At 37.5% G+C, this 26,444-nt stretch overlaps 1 protein-coding gene across 2 annotated transcripts; it reads right to left on the bottom strand.

Annotated features, from left to right (window-relative positions):
- Positions 1-207: 207 nt before the first annotated feature.
- Positions 208-26,040, bottom strand: cbfb (core-binding factor subunit beta). Of its 2 annotated transcripts, XM_033968586.2 has the most exons (7): positions 25,655-26,024; positions 24,604-24,690; positions 19,139-19,255; positions 7,353-7,469; positions 7,181-7,276; positions 6,457-6,520; positions 1,880-2,161 (listed from the first exon to the last, which is right to left on the bottom strand). In XM_033968586.2, exons 1-6 carry the CDS (start codon positions 25,730-25,732, stop codon positions 6,491-6,493), a joined length of 525 nt encoding a protein of 174 aa, XP_033824477.1. In that variant the 5' UTR covers positions 25,733-26,024; the 3' UTR covers positions 1,880-2,161; positions 6,457-6,490. The 2 variants fall into 2 exon arrangements, with proteins under 2 accessions (XP_033824478.1, XP_033824477.1); XM_033968587.2 differs by lacking the exon at positions 6,457-6,520 and having other exon boundaries at positions 208-2,161; positions 25,655-26,040.
- Between the last annotated feature and the right edge of the window lie 404 nt (positions 26,041-26,444).

Raw genomic sequence — 26,444 nt, 5'->3', positions numbered from 1 at the left:
GATCACAGTAGGACATTCAAAGTGTAAAACAGATGTTAATAGTACATGGACTAAATATTCAAATTCATTTTGTAGCAAAATCAAGGGGAAAACATATTCCACATCACCCTTAACACCTGCTTTTGATTTAACAGACTTAACATAACAGTGTATTTAAAACACACACACACCCTTTTGGTTTTACACTTTTTAATTTATTTATTTTTTTCCTTTAAAATGTTTACTCTTATAAAATGTTACCAACGGGGTTTTATGGATAGAAACACAAAATGTAAAGCTGTTTGAGGAAGAAGGGGGCTCCATATTCATAGGAAAATTCAAATAGAAATGTTGAGTGCACACATGTATAATACACACTGGAAATGAAATGAGCTTCAAGCTGTAAATCAAAAGGCTAGGGCATACAAACAAACATATTATTAACATCATTAATAATAGAAATAAAAGACACATGAAAACAAAAGCACACATTCCCATGTTATCCAAACATTGCAACTCATCTATACATACAACACCATTGCTATATGTTGTAATGAAGCTGAAAGAAAAATGAATACAGAAAATATATATAAAAAAAGTAAACATCATGACTTTCACACAGACAAAATAATAAGATAACAAAATGTAACGTTTTATCACACTAGTGCTGTAACAAGAGAATAGACCACTATGGTCTTGTAGTACTCCTTCTTTAAGTAATGGGTAGTTTGAAATAAAATGCATTATCACCAAAAGCGGAATTGAAGCAGACTGGAAAATAGGATAAAACATCTGTATTATAAAAACAACCTTGAGAATTTTCATTCAAAGCCACATTTTGAACATTGAAATAGTCCTGTCACCATAATTACTATATATGACAAATCAAATAATCCTTTTTGGGGGTCAGTATTTATCATGGTAATTTTCCTTTTTATTAGTGGGAAAATTTTGGTTATTTTTCTGTAGTACAATAAGATTTGATCATAGAGTCTTGAATAAATAACTTCGACTCATTATAGACTAACTACTTAAGTGTTGCATTCTGTTATGTATATATCGCAGCTCATATTTTTAACAATATTGTACATTTAAAATACTTTTTTGGGCATAATTCTACTTTATGGTTTGGTTTCTATGTTATCGTTTATCATGTATCATCAATACATCGCATTTCCAAATTTGTTATCGTGACAAACCTACATTGAAACATTCCATTAATGTTAAACAATAATTTAATACGTTTTACTGCCCAGTGTACCTTTCTGTTAAGCAAAAATATGAAATAATGCATGAGTTTAAAAGTATCCATGTATACCACATCATATTATAACAATAATCTATTTCTCAAACATCTGCAAACACCTGGGCTCTTTGTTGTTTTGTTTTGCTCATAAAAATACAGTTGGACAAATATTTGAACCATATAGTGCAAAACCCTATGGAAGACATTTAGATTTTTCCAGATTGCTTCCAGAAGTGAAAAAGACCTTATGTCCTTTCTTGAGATGGTTTGGTTGCTACATACCTCTTTAAATTTAGGACCTGAACATAGCAATGCAGTATGAAATAATTACAGTTATTTTACAGCAAACATTTGTTGACCTCGCAATGTCAATAACCACTTCCCCTGGAAAACCCCACCTGCGCACCCCCTCCCTCCCTTTATCCAGCAAACGTGAACTTTAGTCTAAGAACACAGCAGATTTTTGGATGTGAATGCAAGCAGTTTTACAAAAGCAATTTGTTGCGCAAGGCTTATGTGACCCTTACATGACCCTGAGCCATCCAAACTGTTTGCAATTATTTTTCTCATACTTCTTACTTTAGGCTTTAGTTTGTACCATATTTTAGATCTTACTACTACTATAGCACTACTTTTGTATGGTGTCAAGTTTCCCAGATATGTTGTGCTCATTTTAATGTTTATTATTTAGTTTTCATTTGTTTAGTTTTTGTTTTTTTTAGCATACAGTCTCTCACTTTCAATCTCAAATAATGAAACACCTAATGTGTTTTACAAAAAATAAGGTTCAATAATGTGATCATCAACAATTGCAGTTATGTTCGGATGAATGAGCAGCCAGTGTCCGTCCTTCATCAGTGTCTTGCCTTATGTCTTGTGCTCCACATCAGTGTTGGCCATGTTTAAGCCAAGGCTGCGGTCCTGCTGGCGTCTTTACTGGGGACACACATGAACAGACATGAGGAGAAGGGAGGAGAAAGATGAGAAAAGATGCACAAATTAAGAATGAAGTTTCCACAAATTTTTGAATATTTCTATTGAACATTTCAAATGAATAAACCAACTTTGGCTCTTTCAGAAAGGTACACTCAACTCTCAAGCACTTGATAAAAAGAAAAGATTATACATAGGTCTATTTTTATCAGACTATGCTATTTTCCATGTTGTTTTATTGTGTAATTCTATATAATCAATGTCACAATTAACTACTGTAAATTACTAATAGCGAAAAAATAATACTCGTGGCTGCTTTACTTTATGTTGCTTGAGACAATATTGCACTACCAAAAGAAGCCACTAGAGGAGAGCAGTAAGCTTCAGTGATAAAGGCCTGGTGTTTATGCCCTTGCTATGCTGATGTTGGTATTTTGGTCGAGGTAGCTGGCACTCAGGCAGACAGACAGATAAAGTGGCAGACTGAAGGGTGTCTAACACAGATAAACACTTTCACATAGACTGGTTCATTAGGTCATCGGTGCAGGCCAACAGCATGACAAGACTTTTAAGTATATCCCCTGACCAAGAGCAGTATGTGAGGTGCAGAGGAAGCTGTGAAAAATACTTGTGGCCAAATGTTTACACTTAAATGATAGCTGAGAGGTGCAGGGGGCAAAGAGGGGAGGAGGTGAGAAAGTGGTCAGCGAGGTGACGCATGGTAGACGTAGATAGTAAAACTAAACTTTGCTGAGCAGATTTGGTATGTCGCTTGTGTCATCTCATACAACACTGTAATAGTAACATGCACACAGGGTCACATGCACACACACATAGAATATGTCATAGTACTGTTTTGACTCAGCCAGCCTGACTCCACTTGTCTGCCTCCCATGTGCTCAGTCAGTGTACCAAAACAGCTGATGTCAAATATTCATGTCCTGCTTATATTAGTGAAGTCAGACAGTTTTCTATCCATGTTGAGCCCAGTTTATTAAATCATTCACTTTTCATTTTGCATTAATATTTGACATACCATATGTAACCAACATTAATAAAATAATGAACGTTTTCATAGTACAAAGCTGTCCTTATTATCAGTGTTGACTTACAAATGTGCCAGTTAATAGCACCTCTTATAAGCCTTTGTCATAATTGCAGTTAGGTTAGATCAGATGTTCCTAACCCCAACGCAAACCCAGTAATTAAGTAGGCTAATGGGCGACAGGTATGTGTTTGTGTTTTTGTTTGTTTAGTTTTTTTTCATCATTGGCATAATTAATTTAGCCAACTTAATAACACAGTAATAACAACAATCTGGTCTTCCAATCACATTTCTTTTGGTTAATGGATTTAATTAAGGGTCCCTACAATTCATTATTTTGTTATAGTTGTGAGACAGAGTTTAGTAATCTTAATGCAAAAAAGGAGTTAATTACAGTATGTGTGTTTCATCTTTTAAAATTGAAATTTAGTTTAATATGCAAAATATGGATTTTTATTTCTTTCATATTTCCTCCATGTTAATCCCAGAACATTTGAAATAAAACTTTTAAATGCAAACAAGTGAAACAATATCTGTATACCTTATGATATTCTTACCCCAAATTACAAGCATTTTTAAGATGTTTGAAATTAAATGTCTCAAAACAATGCACTCAAATTTCGTACCCCAACTGCTCTGAGTAATCTCGGCCACACATACATTTATTTTTGTAAGGGGGTAAATTTGTAGCTACAAATCCAAACTATGACTGGGCTGTTGTTGTTTCTTCCCAGTAGTGTTTGTCTTTGTGGAAGGGAGTGGTCCTTACTAATCAGGAGAGCTTTCTGTATTGATCCTTGAAGATGGAGGCCTGCTGGGCCACTATAGGCTGCCTAACCACAACTCAATAGTGGAGAAGCGTGTGCGTGCATGTGACAGTCCTGGGCTAGATCTGCTGCATCCGCGAGTGTGCTGTATTCAAAAGTGCCTATCCTTATGTGTCTGTGTGAGCCAAAGCAGGGGGTCTGATGGCAATCAATACTAATGATATATTAATGCTTTCAGTGCCAGGTCATCATTCACATCCAAATCTGCCTCAGTGCTGCAGTGTGTGTGCTCTTGGAGGCACATTTCCTCTTTCTGTATTGCTTCTTCATCTATCACACTGACAGCTCACTTCTGACCTTGGACAACTAGAACAACAGACCTTTTGGACAGAAAATGTTGAGCAGAAAAAGCTTTAAATCTGCATATAGACTCAGAGGCCCTCAGTCCAGCTTGCTCACAAAATCATATGAAAGCAAATCCATTCAACATATATTACACATGTCTGAGACCACTAGATTTAAAAGGAAATGTTCTAAAAGACTATTTCTAAGAGTCGCAATGAATGGTTCAAAAAGACATAATGAGCCACACACACAAATTAAAATCATTAACCACTTGTTATAACCAATTTAGTCTATAGGACAAAAAATAAAATACCTTAAATTCAAGCCTGTAAAATAAGCACAACCTATTACAAGCAAAATATATACCCAAAAAAGTGTCCATTTTGCATCCATTTATAGTAACATTTTTAGTACTACTGTTAAAAGAGCATGTCTGATATCACACACGTGCTCCCCGTTTCCCATGACCTGCCTCAAAGCAATTTGTGTATCTCCCCAATTATCTTATTGCTTGGGTCATTTAGTAAACTAGTGTCTGCCAACTGCATACAACGTGAGCGAGAGATAAGAGACCGAGGCTAAAGTCAAGGAGGAGCGCAAAACCACAAAAAATGCAAAGACACAATCTGTGCAGCTATTCAGTAATCATCCGTCACACCCAAACACTCTGCACAAGGCAGCCGAAGCCATCACTGCATGCAATTTAGTGTGAACATACTGCTGCCATTGTAACTCACTTTAGCATTGCTTTATGTTGATGCAATCAAATTATGGAAGATTTAATTAGCACTGCAAGCCCAAAGGGAAAATTTAAAGCATGACGATTATGTTGGTATGTTCCTTGTCTATTGAAAAAACAATCATAGAATTACAGTTTTAAACTTGGTTTCATTTGACCATTTGATTCAAACATGTATCTGAACAAGAGCACTGGTGGTCAAATCATTTGGAAAATCAGTTCACACAGTTCTCAGGCTCTTTCTCAGAACCGCTTTCATTCAGATATATCCATGATCAGTGAATTCGCCCAAATATACAAATTAAAACATACCAGCAAAAAACTATTGTGAAAACAATTGTGAGCACCTAAAATGGACTGTATAAATAGAGACATCTTAAAATGCAGTATTCTGTAAAAATCCAGTGAGAACACATGACATATTGCAAAAGCAGCAGCAGCATTGCTATTCCTACATCTTTCAGTTTTCTTCAGCATAAACAGCCTATCTTTGATCACATACTGTAAAATCTAATTATCAATTTGTAATGTGTACATTTATTTCTAAATTATATTTTTTTTTTACAGATTTTAAATAAAGAAGCACTGATTATCCAGCCCCAAATGCCTATGTGCAAAGTGTGAACCCCAGTGTCAGACTGCACTAAACCAGTGGTTCTCTGTGGTCTCTGAGGGCAGGACTAAGAGTTCTGAGCTGCACTGTCAAATGAATGAAAGAGCACAGAAAACACATGAGCAAAGTCTGAAACTTTTCATGGTAAAATTTGCTTTTGGAGGATGGTTCAAAATGATTGAAAAAACCCAAAACATTCTAGTTGTCAAAGTTCATAAAGGGAATTCATGATTTTTAAAGACAAATTTAGACTATTGGGAAAATTGCTATGAAAACATCTTGTCACTATCTCGCAACGGAAGACACATCATGCCCTGACTCGACCCAGTTATCTTCACAGAAAACAGTGGGTTATTACGAGCATAAATTTGAAGCACAACATTCAAATCTCTTCTATACTATTTAAAAGCATTTCAGTGGCAGTTTTATTGATTCAAAAAGATACACAAGGATGCCTTTTTGTCTTTAGCCCTGGGGGAAGTAACTTGAGATGGGGTGGATGAAAGACGACCTTCAATGAAAGTCCCCTTTTTCCTCCTCAGATGTGTTTTCTTCTTTATCTGGAATGCTACAGGGCAAACACGTCTAAGCTGGAAGGTTGTGTGTCATCCATCCATATAGTGTGTTTTTTGTCTTATAATAAAAGTAATAATTCCTTCTGAATTGTGGAGGATAATGACAATAGTCTGCAAAATGTCATAAACAGCATAAAAAACCCAGCATAAACAGGTAAAGGCACACATGTGGTTTAGTGCATGTCAGTGAGTGTGAGTGGTGAAGGACACTAACCCTGTTCTGATTTGCCGGATCTGTCTGTGTGTCATCAGTCCCAGATTTTAGAAACCACAGGGTCCTAAAAAATAAACAATTTGGGTTTTATTGGTGGAGCATCAACTTTGAAGAATGCCATGATTTTCCCTCGAGCTTCAATGGGGAAGAGAGTTAGTTTTGAGAAATGTACATTATTTCCATTAATATTTGAAGTTATGTATGACTAAATGTGTGGATACTATATACAGAATTTCAGTATATGGTAGAAATCCTTTCCCCTCGAAGGCTTTCAGGACATCTGACATTGATCACCTGATGCTATAATAACTCATATAACTACTCATATTATTTATTAAACTCTAATTTGACTGATCATGCACTAAACTTATCAAACATAGAACAACTTAGTGAAGAGAAAAGGCATGCACACAAAAAGTTTAGCTGCTGTAAGCGCTAAGCAGAGAAGACGGAAGTTGGACCATATTTAATCTAAAAATCTAAAATAAAATCTAAAATGTGCATTAAACAAGTCATTTTGAGCAAATCAGTAAATACATCACCAAAAACAGGAAATAGATTCAAATTGTACAGATAGTATGTTCATTCTATTTGTTTATAATAGTTTAACAGTTAAAAGACCTGAGAAATATGTCCAGAATTCATAAACAGTTAACCAACTTGGCTGCTTTTGCCATGAAAGTGCAACCCATTTTTTATGAAATAATACAAATATTGTCCCCACCTCCAGATCTTCCCTGTGCGATCGATCTCTGTCTTCGAAGTCTCTGGTTCTACGTCGGGCCTCCTCAAATGCTGCCTGGGCTAAAGCGTCTTCATGCTACACACAAACACACAGCTATGATCAACTGTGCATTTGGTTTGGTTATTTTGTATTCAAATGATCATAGTTTTACCTGTGCCCTCTCGTCATCGTACTCCAAGTATCCCATACCGTCCAGCCGCTGTAGGTCTATCCAGCCTCTCCAGATTACACACACTCCATTCAAAATCATAGGAGCCTTTAAATGCACCTGAACATAGAGACAGACAAGAAGGAAAATATCAGAGCCACCCTATTACTTTCTCTATATATTTTCAACAGGAATGAAAGAACAAAACTGCGAAACAAGGTAAAACTACAGCCTAAAAATGTGAAAATGATCCAACAGCAAGTTCAGGCATATGAAACAGCAACCAAGCAAGACAAAACAACAAGACATTTAGGCTTTTTAATAGCTTTTTTTGTTAATATCTCTAATATATGAAATTATACTTATTTTATGCGCAACACAATAAAACATTTAACAAATATAAAACTGCAAAATTGATATTTAAAATTACACAACAACCAACTCGATCCTCACCCATTCATTTTTATCAGTATTTCATAACACTTTTATGACAGAAGATCCCTTTATTCTTGTGATATTGCAAAGTTTAGCCTTGGGACAGAATATCTCTCATGACCTGGAGTTTGTAATAAAATTATAATTTTGATATCAGCTGTTTGAGATAAAGAAAGGACTTCTGTGTGACTTCTTTTCCGCACGGTAACTGCAAACAAGTATAAACCACGAACTACGTCAAAAGCAGCGCCAGCTCTCTGTATGGGTGTAAATTGCAGAAGAGGAAGTGCAACTCTTCTTCTCTTCCTGATTTCATGTTAGCATCAAAGATAATTTAATGTCCATAGCCTAAAGTCTGTGCACTCAATGGCCCCATTCAGATGAGAGCAGCTAAAATACAACTTTGTGGTTTTGTATTTTTAGGGTTACACTTGGTGCTCGCAGCTGCTGTTTACTTATTTATTTGATGAAAGAAAAAAGAGAGCAGAGAAATGTCAGTAGCTCTAAATAACAAGAATAACACTCTAGAGGAGGCTTCTTTTTCACTTGCAGAACAGCAGAAACATAATAGAAAAAAGTTATGTTAACGATGTAGACATAGAAAACAACTGCTGCTTTTGTGCTTGATGTAAAAAAGGGGCGAGTGTTGTAAACATTTAAACAAATGAAAACAGAAATAAAACCAAATGACTCAGTGACTCATACGATGATGTTATGAAACTATCGTGGTACCCAGCAGAGGATGCATGTATTTCAATGTGTTTAAACAGGAGATAATGTTGAGGGATTGGTAATGACTATAACAAATAAAAGTAAACATGTGGAAATAAACCATACTGAAAAGCCAAAAGCTATCTGTTCAAAAGCAGACACATACCATTATTTATCTGTCAGTATTTGTATACTTCAGTCATTGAGCTAAGCAGGAATGAATGTGAGGCTTTAACCACAAGTGACAAAGTGTATTTTTAAGTACAGGTTGTTGAACACAGAGTTACCATGCAGAAGAAAAAGTAACAGAACTGAGAATTTCTTTTTAAAAATGCTGCTTTATATGACATTTACCTGGAAACCTACATTAGGACAGTATAAATAACAAACCTGTAGATCCTGTAAGTCACAGCATTCAAATATCTTGTTCAGTTTCTTTCTACTCCCAAATCAAGCAATATTTTTTTTTTTTTACCAAATGTGTTCTAATTTCCAAACCAGGCCTTTCAAATGTACAGGCCTTTCTCATTTTACTAGCATCTTTTTTCTTTTAGGACAGAGGATAGAGACTTTATACATTCAAGCAGTGAGATGTAGACATGTTTTGCCAGGGCAGAGTTTCAAATTATATTTATATCCCAGTAAAAAAGTATTTGTGAATAAATTAACAAACATATCTTAGAACGAAAGGATACTAGGCGCACTCCATGTTCCTGCATTTTTACTCGGGCTATTTTTGGGCAAGCCTCTCACAGGGACGTCTTTTACCACAGCTACCCACAATGCAACGGGGTTTCAGGGGAGACCGCACCCCAAGAGACTGTGGCTTTCACTGTTTATTCCACTCACTATATATGCCTCTGAGTGTGTGTGTGAGTGAGGGAGAAATAAAGATGGCTTCCACATCTGCAGGCCTGTATGGGGAGCTGAGCAGGGCCCTGTGTGTGTCTGTGTGAGCTGGAGGAAAATATGTAGAAACGGCCCGACCACAGACTTCCTTTGAGAGCGCAGCACGTCAACCCCCACATCCATTCACATACGCACCAGTACTCAAATAAGAAGAGGAAACTGGGTTAAACGCACTGAAGATTTCAAATTGAGTGTGGCTCTCTGCTGTTGCCGTATTTGCATTTGTCTGCCTTTGCTTTACATGACATCCAAGCTTTGTGGAAGAACAAACACGTGTGTAAAGTGATCAGTTTCTTTCACAAAAGCTGCAGAAAATGTCCAAATCAATTTGATTCTGTTATAATGGATTTTGCCTGCAAGATTTGAGCAATTTAACCAATATGAATAGGTGATTTATAACAACATTAACATACAGCGTGTGTCAAAATCCCCATTTCAAACTATGTGCAAAGCTCACATAATAGTATGGTCTTCATTAATGGCTTACGAAACTTACAATTACTAATGGAGACAGATATTTCTTATTCTTTACAATTTCAAAGTGTAAGAAAAGCCATGTTGTTATTGCTTGTCAAACAGTGAGGTATATACTTTCCGTGATTATTCTGTATCCTATAGAGCTGGATGTCCTCCAAACTGTCCCTCCAAAGAGCTATTCTCAAAACCACATTTTACTGGCAGAGAATTAGTTGTGGATCTCGATTAGAAAAACTCAAGCAAATCACTGACATTTAGCTATGACTGATAAATTACGCAGCTCTTGTTTTTAAGTATGTAATTTTTTTCTGCTTCCTTGAGCCTCAGAGCTTCACTACTTCTAAGGGTGGAGCATTTGTTGATGTTTAGTCTATGAGCGGCACATGGGGGCTCTTCAAGCTGTCACTCATCCCATTCAAGCAGCAGTTACTGTCTCCAAACCGTTTAGTGTTTTTAGATGACTCTATCAATATCACTTCAAAGTAAAGCGTGCATTTAAACCTGGGTGGGTATGCTGAAACATTTGATCGTAACCTTAATAACTATGTGTCTGGTGATGCGTCTCCTTGTGCTCAACGCCATTTGACACAGACAAAAGACAGGGCTAGAAAATAAATGCATTATGATTGCCAATTAGCTTTTTCTGTTTAATGCCAAAGTGGATTTCAGTCTTCATTTTAACAACAAGACACAACTGACAATGATATGCATTTTTAATGGGTAGATCCTCTGTCATTGAAGCATGTGGTTTGGAGCAGAGTTGAAGCTTTGGATGACCATTTTGGCAAGTTTTGTGTTAAATAGCACTGGTCTGTCTTATGTTTATGAAATCACTATTGAAAGCCAGTAGTTTGCCATACTGCAAATTCTTTGGTATCAATTAGTATCTGGATATAATGTTTTTATAGCCCTATCTTATACACCGTTAATCCTTTTCTCAATTCAACACCATTTAAAGGTCAGGCTCACAATACGTTTACCCATCCAAGCATGTAACTACCAAATCAATCCTCCTCTTTGAACTGGAACACCCACCCCAAAGTGTGACACAGATATAGAGGGATGTGCTGGCCCTCTGCCTCCCATTCACCACACTGCCAATTGCCCACGAGCCCTACAATACTACAATACTGCCTCTATGACGTCATCAGTATTTCAGTTGCGTATTTTATGTCACACACGCAAGCACCCCCCCCCCCCCACACACACACACCCCGACATGCGCACACACACACACACACACACACACACAGAAAGGTAAGCTAATCATATTTGTATATCAATGTTTTCAGGATTGCTTCACGCTTGTCTTTGAAAATCTGGTCTAAAAGTGTGTCTGGTTCTTTAAGCTCTAGGCAGTGACTGATTTAGGGTATAATTATGTGATTAAGCAGAAGAATGTAGAATGAATGTGTGTGTGTGTGTGTGTGTGTGTGTTGTATTGGGAGAGTGTGTGATTTAGATTAAAGATGAGCTGTGGGGACTGTCTGGGATACAGCACTTGTGTATTATTCACACCAGAGTCTGTCTGAGTCACATCACAGTCACCACACAAACAGTTCAACGTGGAGGAGAACTTTTATCATGTAGAACAAACGTCTTTTCTTTCCTTCATTTGAGCAAAGTTTGGAAACACAATGAGGTTTTGTGTATTTGAGCACATTTCATCACATGATCACACAGAAGGAACATCACAAATTAGGCTTAAATATATTTTTTTTAAGCATTATCTGAAGTAGTAAGATGTTATTGTGTCATCTTTATTAACTCATCAAGGGTGGGGTGCAGTAAATGTACCAACTGTTGAACCTATTATTGAATTTCTAGCAATGCTTAATATCATTGCTGTAAGAAGCCAAACAGTGCTACAATAACAGAAAAAATATAAAATCAAAATAATACCAAAAACTTTGAAATGAACCATACTTATTTTGTGTAAATGATGTGAAATCTCATCTCTCGTCTTGGGGAAACAGTATCTCATCCTACTCCTAATATTTAACTTGGATATGTGTATTGTATAATGTTCCTACTCTATGTGTTGTGGTGGAGAATCAATCTTTTAATAAATCATCTGAAATTAGATAAACAGCTTTTGAGGGAAGCAGGTGAAAATTTAAATGGATAAAAACAGACCCAAACATGCCAAAGGGACAACTCTAACTTTACAGAAACTAAAGCTGAATACCAAGCGAAGTATGCGTGTGTGCACTGGCGGTGTGTGTTCAGTGGCAGGTGGAGATAAAGCACGTTATGGCCTTCTGTTTCTAATAGCACACTCCACAGAGCCAAGCGTCCCAGGGCTCATTGTGGGACACAGCACCTGCTAAAGCAACACAAGTGTAATAACAGGGTTTGGTCACTTTCTCCCCTCCTGTCTGACCACTGTGTCATTATGAGCTGCACAACAACACTGCACACGTGTCCCAGGACAACAGCACCCGCCGGGTCAAAGAGGTGGGCATCATCTGGGAGTAGACTGGGAACGTCTCGTAAACGTCCAGGTACCTATCCACCTATAAGTGTGTATAAAGGGGTGTGCTAAAATATCAAAATGTCAATATAATGTGATACAAAATGTATTTATATTATCAATATATCACCATGAGTTTTTTTTTTTTTTTTGTATATTTAAAAGAAATATTTTTATCACAATTTTTTGGCTTGTTTAGATTTGTTGTTTAGATTTAAAAAAGATATATAAAAAAATACATACATAAAAAAATACATATTTGTATTTTTATAATTAAAATTGGTTTAGTTAATTTTGTATTTAATGTAGTGAGAGTTTCATGTCATAGGTAGCTCTTTTTAATGCGCTAATAAAAGCGATAATAATAAATAATAACAATAACAATAATAATAATAATACAAGTGATTCAATGCAAATGCTATCTCACAAATATTAAAAAACGTTATTCTCGCTCTTACGTCAAATAATCTCACCAATCTGGTAACCTGAGGCCTAACTACTCATAAATTCTAACCAATTATCATTCAGCATTGATGTCATTCCTCCCTGAACAATCTCCATCTAAGCCTCCCTGTTCACTCCCGGCTCATTTTTCACTTAAACGTGTTGTTTTATGTTCCGGATTAGATTACTGAAAACCTTTGTCAGTTCATATGTTTTCTATTAGGCCATAATTGTTCCCTGATTCACGGCCCGTTTGTGTTTCCATTGTGTGCTGAGTGCACCGGGTGTGCTCCTTTTAGAGCCTCTAACTGCCTGTACACTAACATAATGGGGATCATTATATGCAAAGCCCTCCCTGTGTGCACCGAAGGGCCAAAAACCACTGTTCCTTCCTATGGCCAGCATGAGCATGGAAATATAATGCAAATCAATACACTGAATACAAGAGAAGCAGATAAAGTTACACAAGGAGACGATGTGGTAGACAAAGCAAGGGGACAGGGGCTGAAAGTGACTCGAATTAGATATTTGAATTTAAGAATACGTTTTAAAATATCAGGACCAAGATACAGGTACGCTACATTTATGTTCAGAAGCCAAATTTTTATTTCCATTCCATTCAAAAAGACAAATAAGTACAATTATCAAATTAACTTAGATATCAACTGCTCTTGTTCCTAAAACGTGATAATTTAAGACCTCCCCTCAAAACTCAAAACAAGCTGTTATTATACAGCTGCTCTGATCAAGCTTGGTGAAAGCCTGTCCAGTTGAGCAAATGCTTACAGGAAAAACAGCTAAGAATAGACAAATATGGCTAACACATTCACGTTAGGTTTCACACTTTAGTGACCATTCTCTCAACACAAATTCTTATTTTGTTGGTTCATTTCATCAGCCTTCAATTTTGTAGAGTGAACATTATAACTCTGCAAACCAAAACCAAATGAATAGAGCACTACACCAAGACATAGGATTAATAAGTGTACACCTCAACCAAGTGAGCGTTACAACATTATTCAAACAGATTTCATATTTAACATCCACATAAAAATGACTGCCTGGAAACCTATGATAAATCAAGAGCGGATGACTAACTAAAAAGCAAGATAATAAAATGTCCGCTCAACATAAACACAGTTATGACACAGGAAATCATTTTAACTACAACTTAACTGCAGAGCATGTTTGTAAATTAAAGTGAACATCATGGTTACAAATACAGTCTTCATAAAGCAGAATTTTTAGTGAATGGTGCGTGTGGTGAATACATTGTGGGGATAGACATTTGACAATGATTGAAATGATTGAAGTGAATAATCACAATGGGGAGCAAAATAAATCTGGTGGCACAAAAGCATATAACCCTAGGGCTTGGAGAGGTGCATTATGGGAGTGGGTGTGGTCACTGCTCTTCAGCCCAGAGCAGAAATCTGAAACCCCGTGGGAAGAGGCGCTGATGCACTGTGTGTGTGCTGAGATCTATGTGGTCCTTCTTTCTATGATGCTCTGTCCACTTTGAACACACTCTAAATGAATGCCTTTTCTGTTTTTAACAGATCTGAATCTCTGAATAAATCCACACACAAGTGGGCGTGCTGGTGTAGAGCGGCAGTAGCAGAGGGAAACAATTAGTGGTCTCGCTTTGATGATGTCACTGACAAGTCACGCACTGATGGCACAGCTTCCGTTCTCTGGGAAACTCAATCCCACACACACATCTGCTGAGCCTGCCTGATGTGCACGTGACAGAGGGGATCCTTTGTGGCGGCGGCTGATGACTAAATTAAAGACTGCACAAGTGTCGCATGAGAAATGACTTTGAGGAGTTTAAGGGTGTTTCTGTACCAAGGGCACTGAGGACATGAGGTTAATGTGGACATCACGTCAAGAAGTGGCAGGATGAATACTTCTGGAAAAATATGACGACAATGTGATAGTTACAAGAAGGACACCCATTCATTTGACTGAGAACATTTTGAGCAATTTGTATTTTTACTTTGATGCAAGCAATTGTATGTGCAGTAGTAAAAACATATTTTTGGTAAACCTCAAGTTCAATTTATTCATTTTGTTTACTTAATATCAGATAATACTCATGCTCTTTCTGAACAATTCATTTTGTCACATGACATGACCTCACATGCGAGCTGCTTGGTTCGCATTCATTCAAATCAATCATATAACTATTGAATTAAATTAAAATACATGTTTATATAATCTTATTTGGGGGTCCTTCCAAGAAATCAATCTGAAAGAGCCAGCAATCCTCGTAATTATTTGTGTAAATCACTTAGGTATTCTGTGCATGTGTGTTCTGTATGTAGTCTATGTAAGACGTTTAAATGAGCCTGGCGCCATCCTCTCATCAACATGCAGCAGCAGCAGTGGGCGGCTGCCACTGGATTCTGCAGAGTAATTCCTGTGGTTTTCAGACACATCCTCATATACAGCTTTTCCATCAGGAAGCAGCGGGAAACGGAGCCTGCTTTCGCTTTCCAAACTAAATCTTTTGCTTCCAAGTGCTTCCAGGTCTGAAAAATCCACCCTGACACTTATACTAATGTATAATTGTAATATAATGAGAGTGAACATTGATCATGGAGCTGCTGATTAAAATCAACGAAGCATCTGAGGCAGAGGGGGTTCCCACCCATACATCGGGGTAATTATAGTCATGCATATTAATAGTGCTGATTAGGCTATAGTCATGACAGCCATATACTGCAATAGTCACACAATTCATACTGTAATAATCCAGCTCCATGAGTGTTAAGGCCTACAGTTCAATAAGAAAAAAACAACTAGCCTGTCCAATATCAAACCAACATTTTCTCATAATTTGTACTTGTATAATCCACAGATGAGACTTCATTCAGTATATATTTGCCAAAGTAGGACCCATCTCCAGACTATGAGCTAGGCTTGGTCAGAACTATTCCTAGCTGAATGTTTTAGCCAGTTGTATGTTAGTGTATTTTAGATTGATAGACAAAGCTGGAGCACCCAATGAAAAGGCTACACGCTACCCGAGAGTTGATCCCAGGACCTTCTTGTAGTGAGGCGAAAGTGTTACTTCCTCAGCTGCTGTGCCATGATGGTGATAGGCAAAGGAACACATCTTTATGTTACAACAACAACAACAGTATCCTTTGTGGAAGGATTTTCTGGAGCACAAAGTTATGCATTTGTTTGCAAGTGATCTAATAACACTATGATTACATGTATAAATGCCCCCACTGACAGACAAACAAAGAACATTGTACAAAAAAAAAAAAAAACTATAGTAAGTTTTTCTATTTTGTCTAAGCATTACTGTAAGTTATTTTTCATGTGCATTGCTTAACACAAAACATATTTGTAACAAACATAATGAGGTGAGCTTGAAAGTATTAAAGACATTTGTCACCCCAAAAAGCCACATGCTCTGACTTTTGGCTATCTATCTCTGCACCTTAGTTTTGATAAATGAGCTGGTCAGTGAAAGGGCATGGCCACTACTAGCTACTTGCTAAGACTAAAATTAACCTCCACAGCTGGCTCCCATTAGGCTGTATCAACACTGAGAGTCTGTGGGTCTCCTCTGTCTCTGCACACACACAGAGACGCCATGTTTAACCTGGCCACGCTGCCCTCTGGGTTTGGCACCACCCGAATTTGGAGACGACAGGCGGGAAAAGCACTAGAACTTAACAAGGGAAGGGCGGGGGTGTGGTGGGGGGGTACGGAGTAGGCAAAATACAGAGGATGGAAAGAAGAGCGCGAGAGCCAATGAGGAGAAGACATGTACCGTGAACGGTCATAAAATATCCCACAAAAATAATAAACACAGGAAGCGCAGGAGAGCTGAAAGAAAGAAAATATGAAACGTAAAAGCAGCTTAGTCGGATTTATACCACATTCAACTCTCCACAGAGTAGTGCTCAAGTTAAAGTTGTCAATATGTTCTTAAGTAAATTACTACTACATTGGGGACAGTGTAGTAGAAATTGTAACCATTGAAGTATATATTTGTATTTTTTTTCTTTAGTGGATGTAGTAATAATACACATTATAAATACCCCCATCTGCAATAAATTACTTAAAATCCTGTCTTTTATGATTGGATTTGGTTAGGTGTCAGAACAAAAGAAGGAAAAAAATACAGGGTCTAAAAAACAGAATATATACAGCCTACATAAATACATCAATATTTATTCCAGCTTTCGTGTCATTTGGACTAAATCTGACAGCATAAGAGCTAAAAGTGAACATTATGCACAAAATCTTCTCTCAACCAGATTAAACAGAATTGAAGTTGTCAGATTTCTTTAAAACTGCATCCGCGCCGGCTCCTAACAGTAAACCACAATCTGTACCAGGAATGGAAATGAATATTGCATAAAAGTGAGGACTGAAACCCTACACTTGTGTCTTTTGTTGGAGCGGCACTTTAAAAGTATGTGCGTGATCTGAGGTAACCCTGCCACCTCTATAGAATGATTTCAGTTATTGGGATCAAAAGACAGAGACAATGAAATAGGCTCCTGTCAGCAGTTATCAGACTCTTCAGAAGAGCGCCGAAACGCCCGCATGTGTGTGTGGGAGGCTTTACATTGACGGCTCCTGGCCTCATTAAAACTTCATAGATGTGAGAGCAGCGCGGAGGTGACAAAGAACTGGTATCATCTTACATCCATACACAATGTCTAGGCTTGAGCTCTGCCACACACACTAATGCTGTCTCTTTGTGCGAGACATCACAAGCGTTCACAAAATGCCTATCAACACACACAGTAGTCCCTGGCTGAAACTATCGGGCCACTTGTGTTAAATAATTAAGAGTGTGAGATTAGGCCGTCAGCCCCAGGCCATAAAGGTCCATCGATTTCCCAGAATGCATTTTTAATGAGCCGTCAGCAGGCATTCATTTCAGCTGACCAGTGCCCGTGGATGACACACACTCGGGCCAAAGTTTAGCGCCAGGGGAGACAATTACCATGCACAAACACCTCTGGACTCCGTAAACCCCACATCAAAACAAAACATTATTTTGTTTTCTCATTTCCTTATCCACACATGCAGCGTTGGCAGTACAGGTGCAGTTCTACTTTGCTTATTTGCATTGGAAGCCTTTTAGAAGACTATAGCTGGTGCATATTACAACAACTTCAGACCTGCCTTAATTTCAAAGCTGCCTGCTCTATGAAAAAGTAGGTTGGCCATCGCTATCTGTTAGAAGAGAACAAGACTGTATGAAATGTATTTATAAAGAACTACTTGACAGTCTGAATATCTCACTTGCTTGTTGAAGTTTGGTACGGGAACTTTTAATACAAGATCTCATGATTGTCTAAGTCTAAAAACTGGATACACAAATGTGCCACAAATGCACTTTAATAATCTGGCGATAAACATTTGTACTCACACCTCCGCCAGTTTTTATTGGACTTATGTACTTATTTGTTTTATTTGTATTTTTCTGTATTTGAATAGGGCACCCATGAAAAGGAAAGTTTGAGTGCTCTCACTCTATAAATAAAGAAATGCAGACATGAATAATCTAGCAAACCAGTCCCTCAACAGCCACACAAAAGATATGCTTGTGATTTTGTGTATTTGATGTGGTTTGGGCTGTGCAGTTAATAATTTTAATAACGATTCAGTCATTTATAATCATCAATGACCAGCTTGGATGTTTTTAATCAAGCGGCCTCCTGCAATCAGTAAAAGCATATGATTGGAATGGAGTTCAGATTTTGGAGGAAGAAATCAGACTTGTTTTCTTCCTTTTATTTTAAATGGCAATCACTGAATGTCTGTCTTGTTTATGTCCAGGGAACAATGATGAAAGCCATCTGTATAGGTGTATAAAAGACATAATAAAATCAAATTGAAAATCATGATTGACCAATATGAGGGAAAACATTTGATTCATTTTGTGGACTATCTCCTAGCCCTAAGTATATTGTGGAGATTCTCTATGTAATCTATATATATATTTATTTACGGACATATTAAAAAAAAAAACTATTTATATGCAGTGTCTATGAAATAGTGTGTTCAATATTCAAATTGAAGGGTCTAGTTTAGCTCTGACTTGACTACAACCTGATCAATGCTTCTTGTAAACGCTGTCAATATTTACGCTGAATCAATCTACCTGGTCCTGTAAGAGCCCTCCACAATTTGGTCGAAGCAGGCAATAAAATTTGTCATGGAGTGAGTGGCTAGACCTAGACCTTAGAGAAATGAAAGCGGAACAGAAAGAAAAATAGTGAACACACTTACGACACAGACATAAGCTAAGAGTATTTTGCAGATGTATGGGGTGTGAGTGGGTGTCATGAGGTTGTCATACCTTCCCCGTTTCCCGCTCAAAGTCGACGTAGTCCCTGGTAGGGACCTGCCTCTGATCTCCAAGGAGGTTGGCTGGGAAAAACTGCAGGGAAAGGTTGGTACCAGTTGCTACAAAGGCCTGTGAACAGAGAATTTAGGAGGTTAATGATTCTTTTCATATCAAACTTAAACAACTGGAGTAACCCAACATGGAAATAAATCTGTTCATTTATTCAAAAATGAAATATATTTTTACTATACAAAAAATAGCCAAGGACAAAATTAAGAATGCGTATTGATGACCATAATTGTACAGATTAAATGGAGTTTGCACATAATGTGTTATTGCAAGTATGGATAAATTACAAAGCCAACCACAAGGAGTCAGTTCAAAAGAAAAAGGGTTATTTTGGATGGATCTTCTTACCTATGCTACAATAGCTTTGAGAATCACATTTTTGTTATGCTGATTCAATCCAAAATTGCAGGTATCAAGCATCTGTCTGACCATTTACGAGATATGAAAACCAGACAATGTTCCGAGAAGCTAAACCATAACTGAAAGCTTTCACAAAGACATTAGTTATATATCTCAATGCGGAAAGCCATTTCAGAGCCAGGACCTTATGGTTTACAGCTCCATCGATTAAGACAATCCTTGTTGAGCAGTAACGTGTGCTTATTTGTGTGCCACTGAAATTTTTAGAACTAGTCTGGTGAGTTTGGATTTTAAAAATATAGTGGAGCATGTCTTGAATTTAAAAATATATACAGCCTGTGCTCTTGCTATTTTAACAAAAAGGTACTGCAATCACAGCTGAGCCTGAGGTGCAGTGCCTAAACCTGCAGATAAAGGACACATACACATTTTTATTTTTTTTTCCCAGTAAATCTCATGTGAAAACTCAGAACCTCCAGAATTCACTTACTGAGCTGCAGGTATAAATTGACTGCAGGTGTTGGTGTTTAGGTAATGACAATTCAGATCTGAGAGAGTCTTTTTACATTTAAACCAACTGGATGTAAACATTGAACCAAAACAACAAATGATAACTTTTGTTGGTTTCTAATTAAGAATAAATCAGCATTAGAATTGTTATCAGTAAAAGTTATATATGTTTTGAACACATTTATGTCATATCTTTGAACACAGGTAGGTCAATCTAAATATTACATACAGTTCCTTTAACACCCATTGACATCATGAAAAAGGTGAAACTGGGCATTTTAAGAGCTGAAAAGGGAGATGGTCCAAAGATGCAAGAATACACAAATATACACGAATAACACAACATAAAATTGAATAATGAGACTGATCATTCAATATACGAATGTTGGAACAATATATTTTGAGGATCAATATTTATCATGTGTAAAATTTCTTTGCAATAATTGGGAGATTTTTGCAGTTTTTATGTGCTATGATCAGATTTGCGCTGTGGAGAGCTGAATAACAAACCTCTATGGCTTATTATTATTTAATTCTGCTATGTATTTGCTGCAGCTCAGGACTTTTAATGATACAGTATATTTAAAAATAGGTTCAGTGGATTTGTCTTGCTTTATGTCAGAGGCGCAAAGTAGATTAATTTATTGTTTATCGCAATATTTCTCTGTAGCAATATATCGTGCGCCAAATGTGTTATCATTACAGGTCTAAGAATAAGAAAATACACTTTTAAGACAGAAAGTGCAAGATATGACGGACTCAGATGACTGCGACGATCCAGTACACAATGAAAGCAACCAAAATGTATAATGACAATAGTACAGTGCACCTACAAATTAGGTCGTGGGGCTGTTTGTTTTGGTTGGCTAATGTTAGGGCAATGCTCACACTACCACATTATGACATCATACTTGTTTGCACAAAATGACATTGAGCACTAATGGAGATGACAGTGTACAAATGCTCTGAGTGAAGTGCCACCATTAAACATTGAATTACGCTGCCACAGAAAATCAGGTTAGTAAAGTTGTGTTTTAAATGTTTTCTTATTTTGACTGTGTGTTGGTTGGCGGGGGTGGGTCCCTGTAGTGTCTATGCTGAGCTTGATCAATACTAAAGGCATTAGGGGGGGCAGGATATGACTTATGCGCCCTGTCAAATGTGGCCCTTATCAGAGGCAAACCTGGACAGACGCTGGAAATAAGAGAAAAAATGAAAAGAAAGAGAAGTTAAAGGACCATTTCTGCTGGATTTGAAGTATTGCATTACAAGCATCTGATACTCATTTACTGCCTACTAGTGCTGAGGAGGAGAATGGAGATGGGAAGCGTAGAAACAGTAGAGCGTCACAGAGAGATAGAAGAAGAACAAAGAGGAGAGGAAATCAAATACAACATTGGAGAGATGAGAGAAAGCAGCGCAGTATAAAAATCAATAGTAGTTTAGCAGCGACTCATCTCTAATGAGCTGAGCTGGAGATAATCTACTTTGAATTATTGTCCCATTTATCAAATCAATCCTGGACATTTGGGGTCGCCCTGTGAGACAAAACACTTGGCGCACATAAACTTAAGTGTGTGCGTGTGTGTGTGTGTGGAGGAATTCTGGGAAACGCAGTTATTCTATTAAATGTGGTATGAGGAAATTATAGTTATGAATAGGCCTGTCACCATAATTACTATATTGACTTATTGTTCAATGCATGCTAGATGGAACAATCATTTTTGGAGGTCAATATTTATCGTCGGGACTTTTTCTTTGTACCAGTGGGTATATTTGGTTATTTTTCTGTACTATATAAGATTTGAGCTGTAGAGGGTTGAATAAATAACTTCTACTATAAACTGAAATAGTTATGTGCACATGAAAATCAGGTTTTGTTTGCGTATTAAAACTGAAACAAATTGAATGGTACCTCACCCTATGAGAACTATTGAGCTAAATAATAATAATTCATACTTGCATGTTTACTTTGCGTGTTTAGAAATTACAAAGATTGGATAATTACAAAGATTGGATACTTTTACTTTTACTGCATTTGAGAGGAAGTATCTGTACTTTCTACTCCACTACATTTGACCTGGACTGAAAAGTACTTTTCATATGATCTGAGGGGTTATTTTTACCATGTTTGTTTTGAATTCAAGCTTCGGGTCTGAGCATACAAAATAAATACACAAAATCCATATTGCTACTGTTGACTAAAATATGTATCATTTTTTAATCAGTATTTATTTATATATTTATTTATATATTCATTTAACACAAATTAACAACACTTGTGTGAAATACTTTTACTTTTTACTCTTAAAGTACATTTTTAAACAAATACATAAATACTTTTACTTAAGTATATTTTTCACGTGATACTTTTGCTTTTACTTGAGTAACATTTTACCTCTCTATCTGTAGTTTTACTTAAGTAACAAAGTTGAGTATTTCATCCACCACTGTAAGTAATCAATCCTTTTACTGTAAATACAACTACTGTGCACCATAGTGTCACATATGCCAGTGCTTGTACCTCTTATATGCTTGGCCTATATTTAAAATAGCAGGAGTTGTTAAGCGGTGTTTGGTCGACAGATAAATGAGCCACATGAGCTGCTTCAAACACTCTCCTCACCATCAGTCCTATGAGCCCTTATCAAGAACAATGGACACACTGATGCAACATGTCCCCTCACAAGACGGTAAAAGTCCACCTGCCCCGTCCCGCAATGATGTTGTGAAAAATACCTCACACATGACTGTATGCAGCTCAGTGTGTGTGTGTGTGTGTGTGTGTGTGTGTAGGGGGGGGGGGGGGGGGGGGGGGGGGGGTGCACACACACACACACGCGCGTGCGTGCATGTGCGCGCATGTACATGTGTGTTTATGTGCCAGATGCTCCAGGCGTTTTGCCTCATTTCACCTTTTGTTAAAGAAGTAATTTTGAATATTATATCCACACTGCTGACTTTACATAATCAGTAATTGCAAAAGGTGAATGTGTTCAGACCTGTTCTGACTTTATCATTCGTTTCAATTAAAAAAGGCAGAGGTGACACAAGTGTTACATGCATTTACAACTTCGTCACCACTACTTCAATTATTATTAACTTGCACAAAGAAAATAGGTAGACAATAACAAAACAAAGCCAGATAGATTCAAAACCTCTGCAGTTTCATTAAAGATGCACGTAACTTTTCTCGTAGAGGGTGTGCCGCCTGCTTGTCTCCAGCCAGATACAGTATAGCATTGAATTATTCCATCTTACATTTACAGGTGTTTTAAATGTCTTGAAAAATGCATTCATACTGGGACTGAGATGACATCTCCACACATCTGACCTTGGCCTGTTAGCATAACAGGCCATAACTCCACAGAGACTTTAATGCCACATGATAAAGCAACAACATCTCCATGGAGACAAGCAGGCTGTATGCCCACCAGAAATGTTACATAGTGTACCATTAAATGTAGACAATCACAAACACAGAGAGTTTACAAGGCCATATTAACCCTATTTTAGCAAGAGGACCTTGTAAAGAAATGAAAACAGTTCAATGCAAGACATCTTGATCAAGCTGATCATTGATGATTATAAATGACTAAATCTCTATTAAAATCATTAAGTGCATTGCCCTAACCACATCACATACACAAAATCCCATCTCTTTTATGTGGCTTGTGAGCTGTTGAGGGACTGGTTTGCTTCTAATAAGTTTATTCATTCATGCAATGTCTTTGACTCGTCAAATATGACACTGTGGCAAACTAATGTATTTAAAGGTCTCTTCTTCCAGTTTTTCTTTTCTTTGCTACTTTATTTTCATGATTTAAAATAACCTACACTTATACAAGAGTCCACTCTTTCCCAAAACCAGTTGACAGAAATGTATATCCCATGAAATGTCTTTAGTTCAGGACAATCAAAAGAACACATCTGTGTATCATGGCTCAAACTGAATGTTACTCTTGGCTGTACAACTTTACCTACAGGAGGTCTTTTCTTCCATGTGGGAAAGAAATGGGACATTCTGGATGCTTCAGTGTGGTTTGAAAATGACATAAATCTTCTCATTGTCAAGTCAAACCTCAGACTATCTTTAACTGAGACAACAAACTGTAAGCTGCCAACAACTACCAAACAAAAACTATGACTATATGCTATTGTATACTCACATTTAGCCACTCCATATCTCTGTGAGGTTATTGTACACACCAGTATTAGACATGACAGGTGATATTTATTTTAGGTGACCAATTTTAGGTCATAAATTACCACCCTGTCTGTGTTTGTGAGGTGTGAGCTCATACTAGCAGCCAAACAAAGCTCTCAGACAATGATGACAACAGTAGAAAATATATAGGAGGAGGAAGGATCTGCAGGTCTGATAACACCACTGCTTCCTGATGGGATGTGCACCAGGCAAACACAATGTGTTTAACTGATGAAAGTTTCTTAGAAAGGCAACAGACGAAACCACGCTGATGTCTATAGTGTATTTGTGTTATTGTAAGTGTAAAGAGCAGTGCATCGTGGGTACTTACAACTTCTGAGCGTCCGTCTCTGCATGCGTTCTGGAAGCGGGCTTGTCTTTCCTCATGTGGCCGGTCTCTGAAGCCAGTATATTTAATCTAAACACAATCAGATCCGTTTGTATTATTATTCAATTTTAACTTATAATTTAAGTTAAAGTTGTGGCAGTAGATTGGAAGTTAGAACCAGATGCATATTACAAGATATAAAAATACATATAAAATAACATTTCCAACTGATTATTTTATGTGAGTTTAACCTGACCAATGGGCCAAGTGTATTTGAAATGTTTCTGCATAAGCATTTTGAGGGAGCATATAATGGCTCAAGTAATGGTGTTCAAATCAATGCACAAAATGATTTATCTATATAAACAGATGAGAAGAAGTAACTAATCCACAGGAGTGTTTTTTGTTGTTGTTTTTTTTTAATTAAAAAAAGGCAATTTGGCCATCAACAACTGACAAAGATGTGCCATGAAAAATAGGACTATTTAAATCATTATCAATATGAAAAAATGTCTAAAATGTAATACACATTATGTACCTTCTAGGTCTTTTTAGCATTTTAAATGCTAAAAAGATTTATTTTTATTTATTTTTTTAGGTAGAAGAAATTTGCTATTCCTTTTCTAACTGTGTCTAACTCTCAAAAAGAACCATGAGATGCTCCATCCTGGTAACGCATTCATTAAATCAAATCACAACTTTCTTCGTAGTCAGATGAATGTATATTGTGCGTAACTGTAACGGTAGGTCAACAGCACCCTTAAACCACAGCGTGCTCTAAAGACTTTTCACTTATTCAAAACCAACTCAATCAAAACCAAGTGCAGACTACAGAGAAACTGCTACATCACTCTCTTTGTTCTAATCTTTGGCCCTTCCGAGGACTTCTCTGTTCTTTTTAAAAAGACGTGCGTAAAATCAAATAAAGTGCCGTACGTCAGTGAGTCGCGTGCAGTGTAGTGTCTATAGCGCGGCTGCCTTGTTTCCGCCGTGCCCTCTCAGAATGAACGGTGTGTTATCACGGTGTGTGTATGAGGAGAAGCGCTTCACTTACCTCACACTCCCGGCTCAACTTGCGGAAAAACTCCTCGTTCTCAAACTTGCTCCTCTGGTCCGGGACAACCCGCGGCATCTTCGCCCGCTTCACGGCCTTTTCCCCGGATCTCCGAGTGTGGACTGGAGTAGTCAGTGAAAAGTTGCTGGGTCTTTTGAGTGAGTGACTGTCGGTGACTCAGAGGAGCTCTCTTCTTCCGCGTGTGTGTGTTGTCTCCTCTTCCTTGTGTGGTGCTATGTGTGGCGGTGTTTTGACTCGTCGTACGCGGCGTGTGTAGTGTATGTGTGCGTGTATGTGTGATCTCCTCCTGCTCCAAGTGGCTTTTATTAAATGACCCTATCCTCACTGAAGATATGGCTCCCCCCGGCTGTAGCGCACACCCCCTCCCTCCTCCCTCCTCACTCGCACACGCACCAGCACCAGCCCACAGGTTTTCTCCACCTACTCCGTCCCGCGTTTACCTGCAACTTTCAAGAGCTGTCGCTGTCCTACCATCGAGTAAAGGTGAGCGTAATAATCTCTGAACAATAAACAAAAGGCATTTAGTGAGTACCTTTTTGTGAGTGCGCTCTTTTTCAATGCAAATCGACTTTAAGATGAGTTTTAGACCAACTATAACTATCGACATAGAAAAGAAAAAAAGTTGCTATAGAAGTCCAATAAAAAGTGAATTTACTGCGCTCAATAAATTACGCATAGCAAATCCCTTAATTAGCTGATTGCCCTATATTATTTGCCCTAAACTTTACATACCATGAGGAAAAGAACCTTTGGAGAACCTTAGACTTCT

This window comes from Periophthalmus magnuspinnatus, chromosome 6, assembly GCF_009829125.3.
Source record: "Periophthalmus magnuspinnatus isolate fPerMag1 chromosome 6, fPerMag1.2.pri, whole genome shotgun sequence".
Classification (NCBI taxonomy): Eukaryota; Metazoa; Chordata; class Actinopteri; order Gobiiformes; family Gobiidae; genus Periophthalmus; species Periophthalmus magnuspinnatus.
Note: the sequence above shows the minus strand (reverse complement) of the source record. Positions and strands in the feature narration are given on the sequence as shown.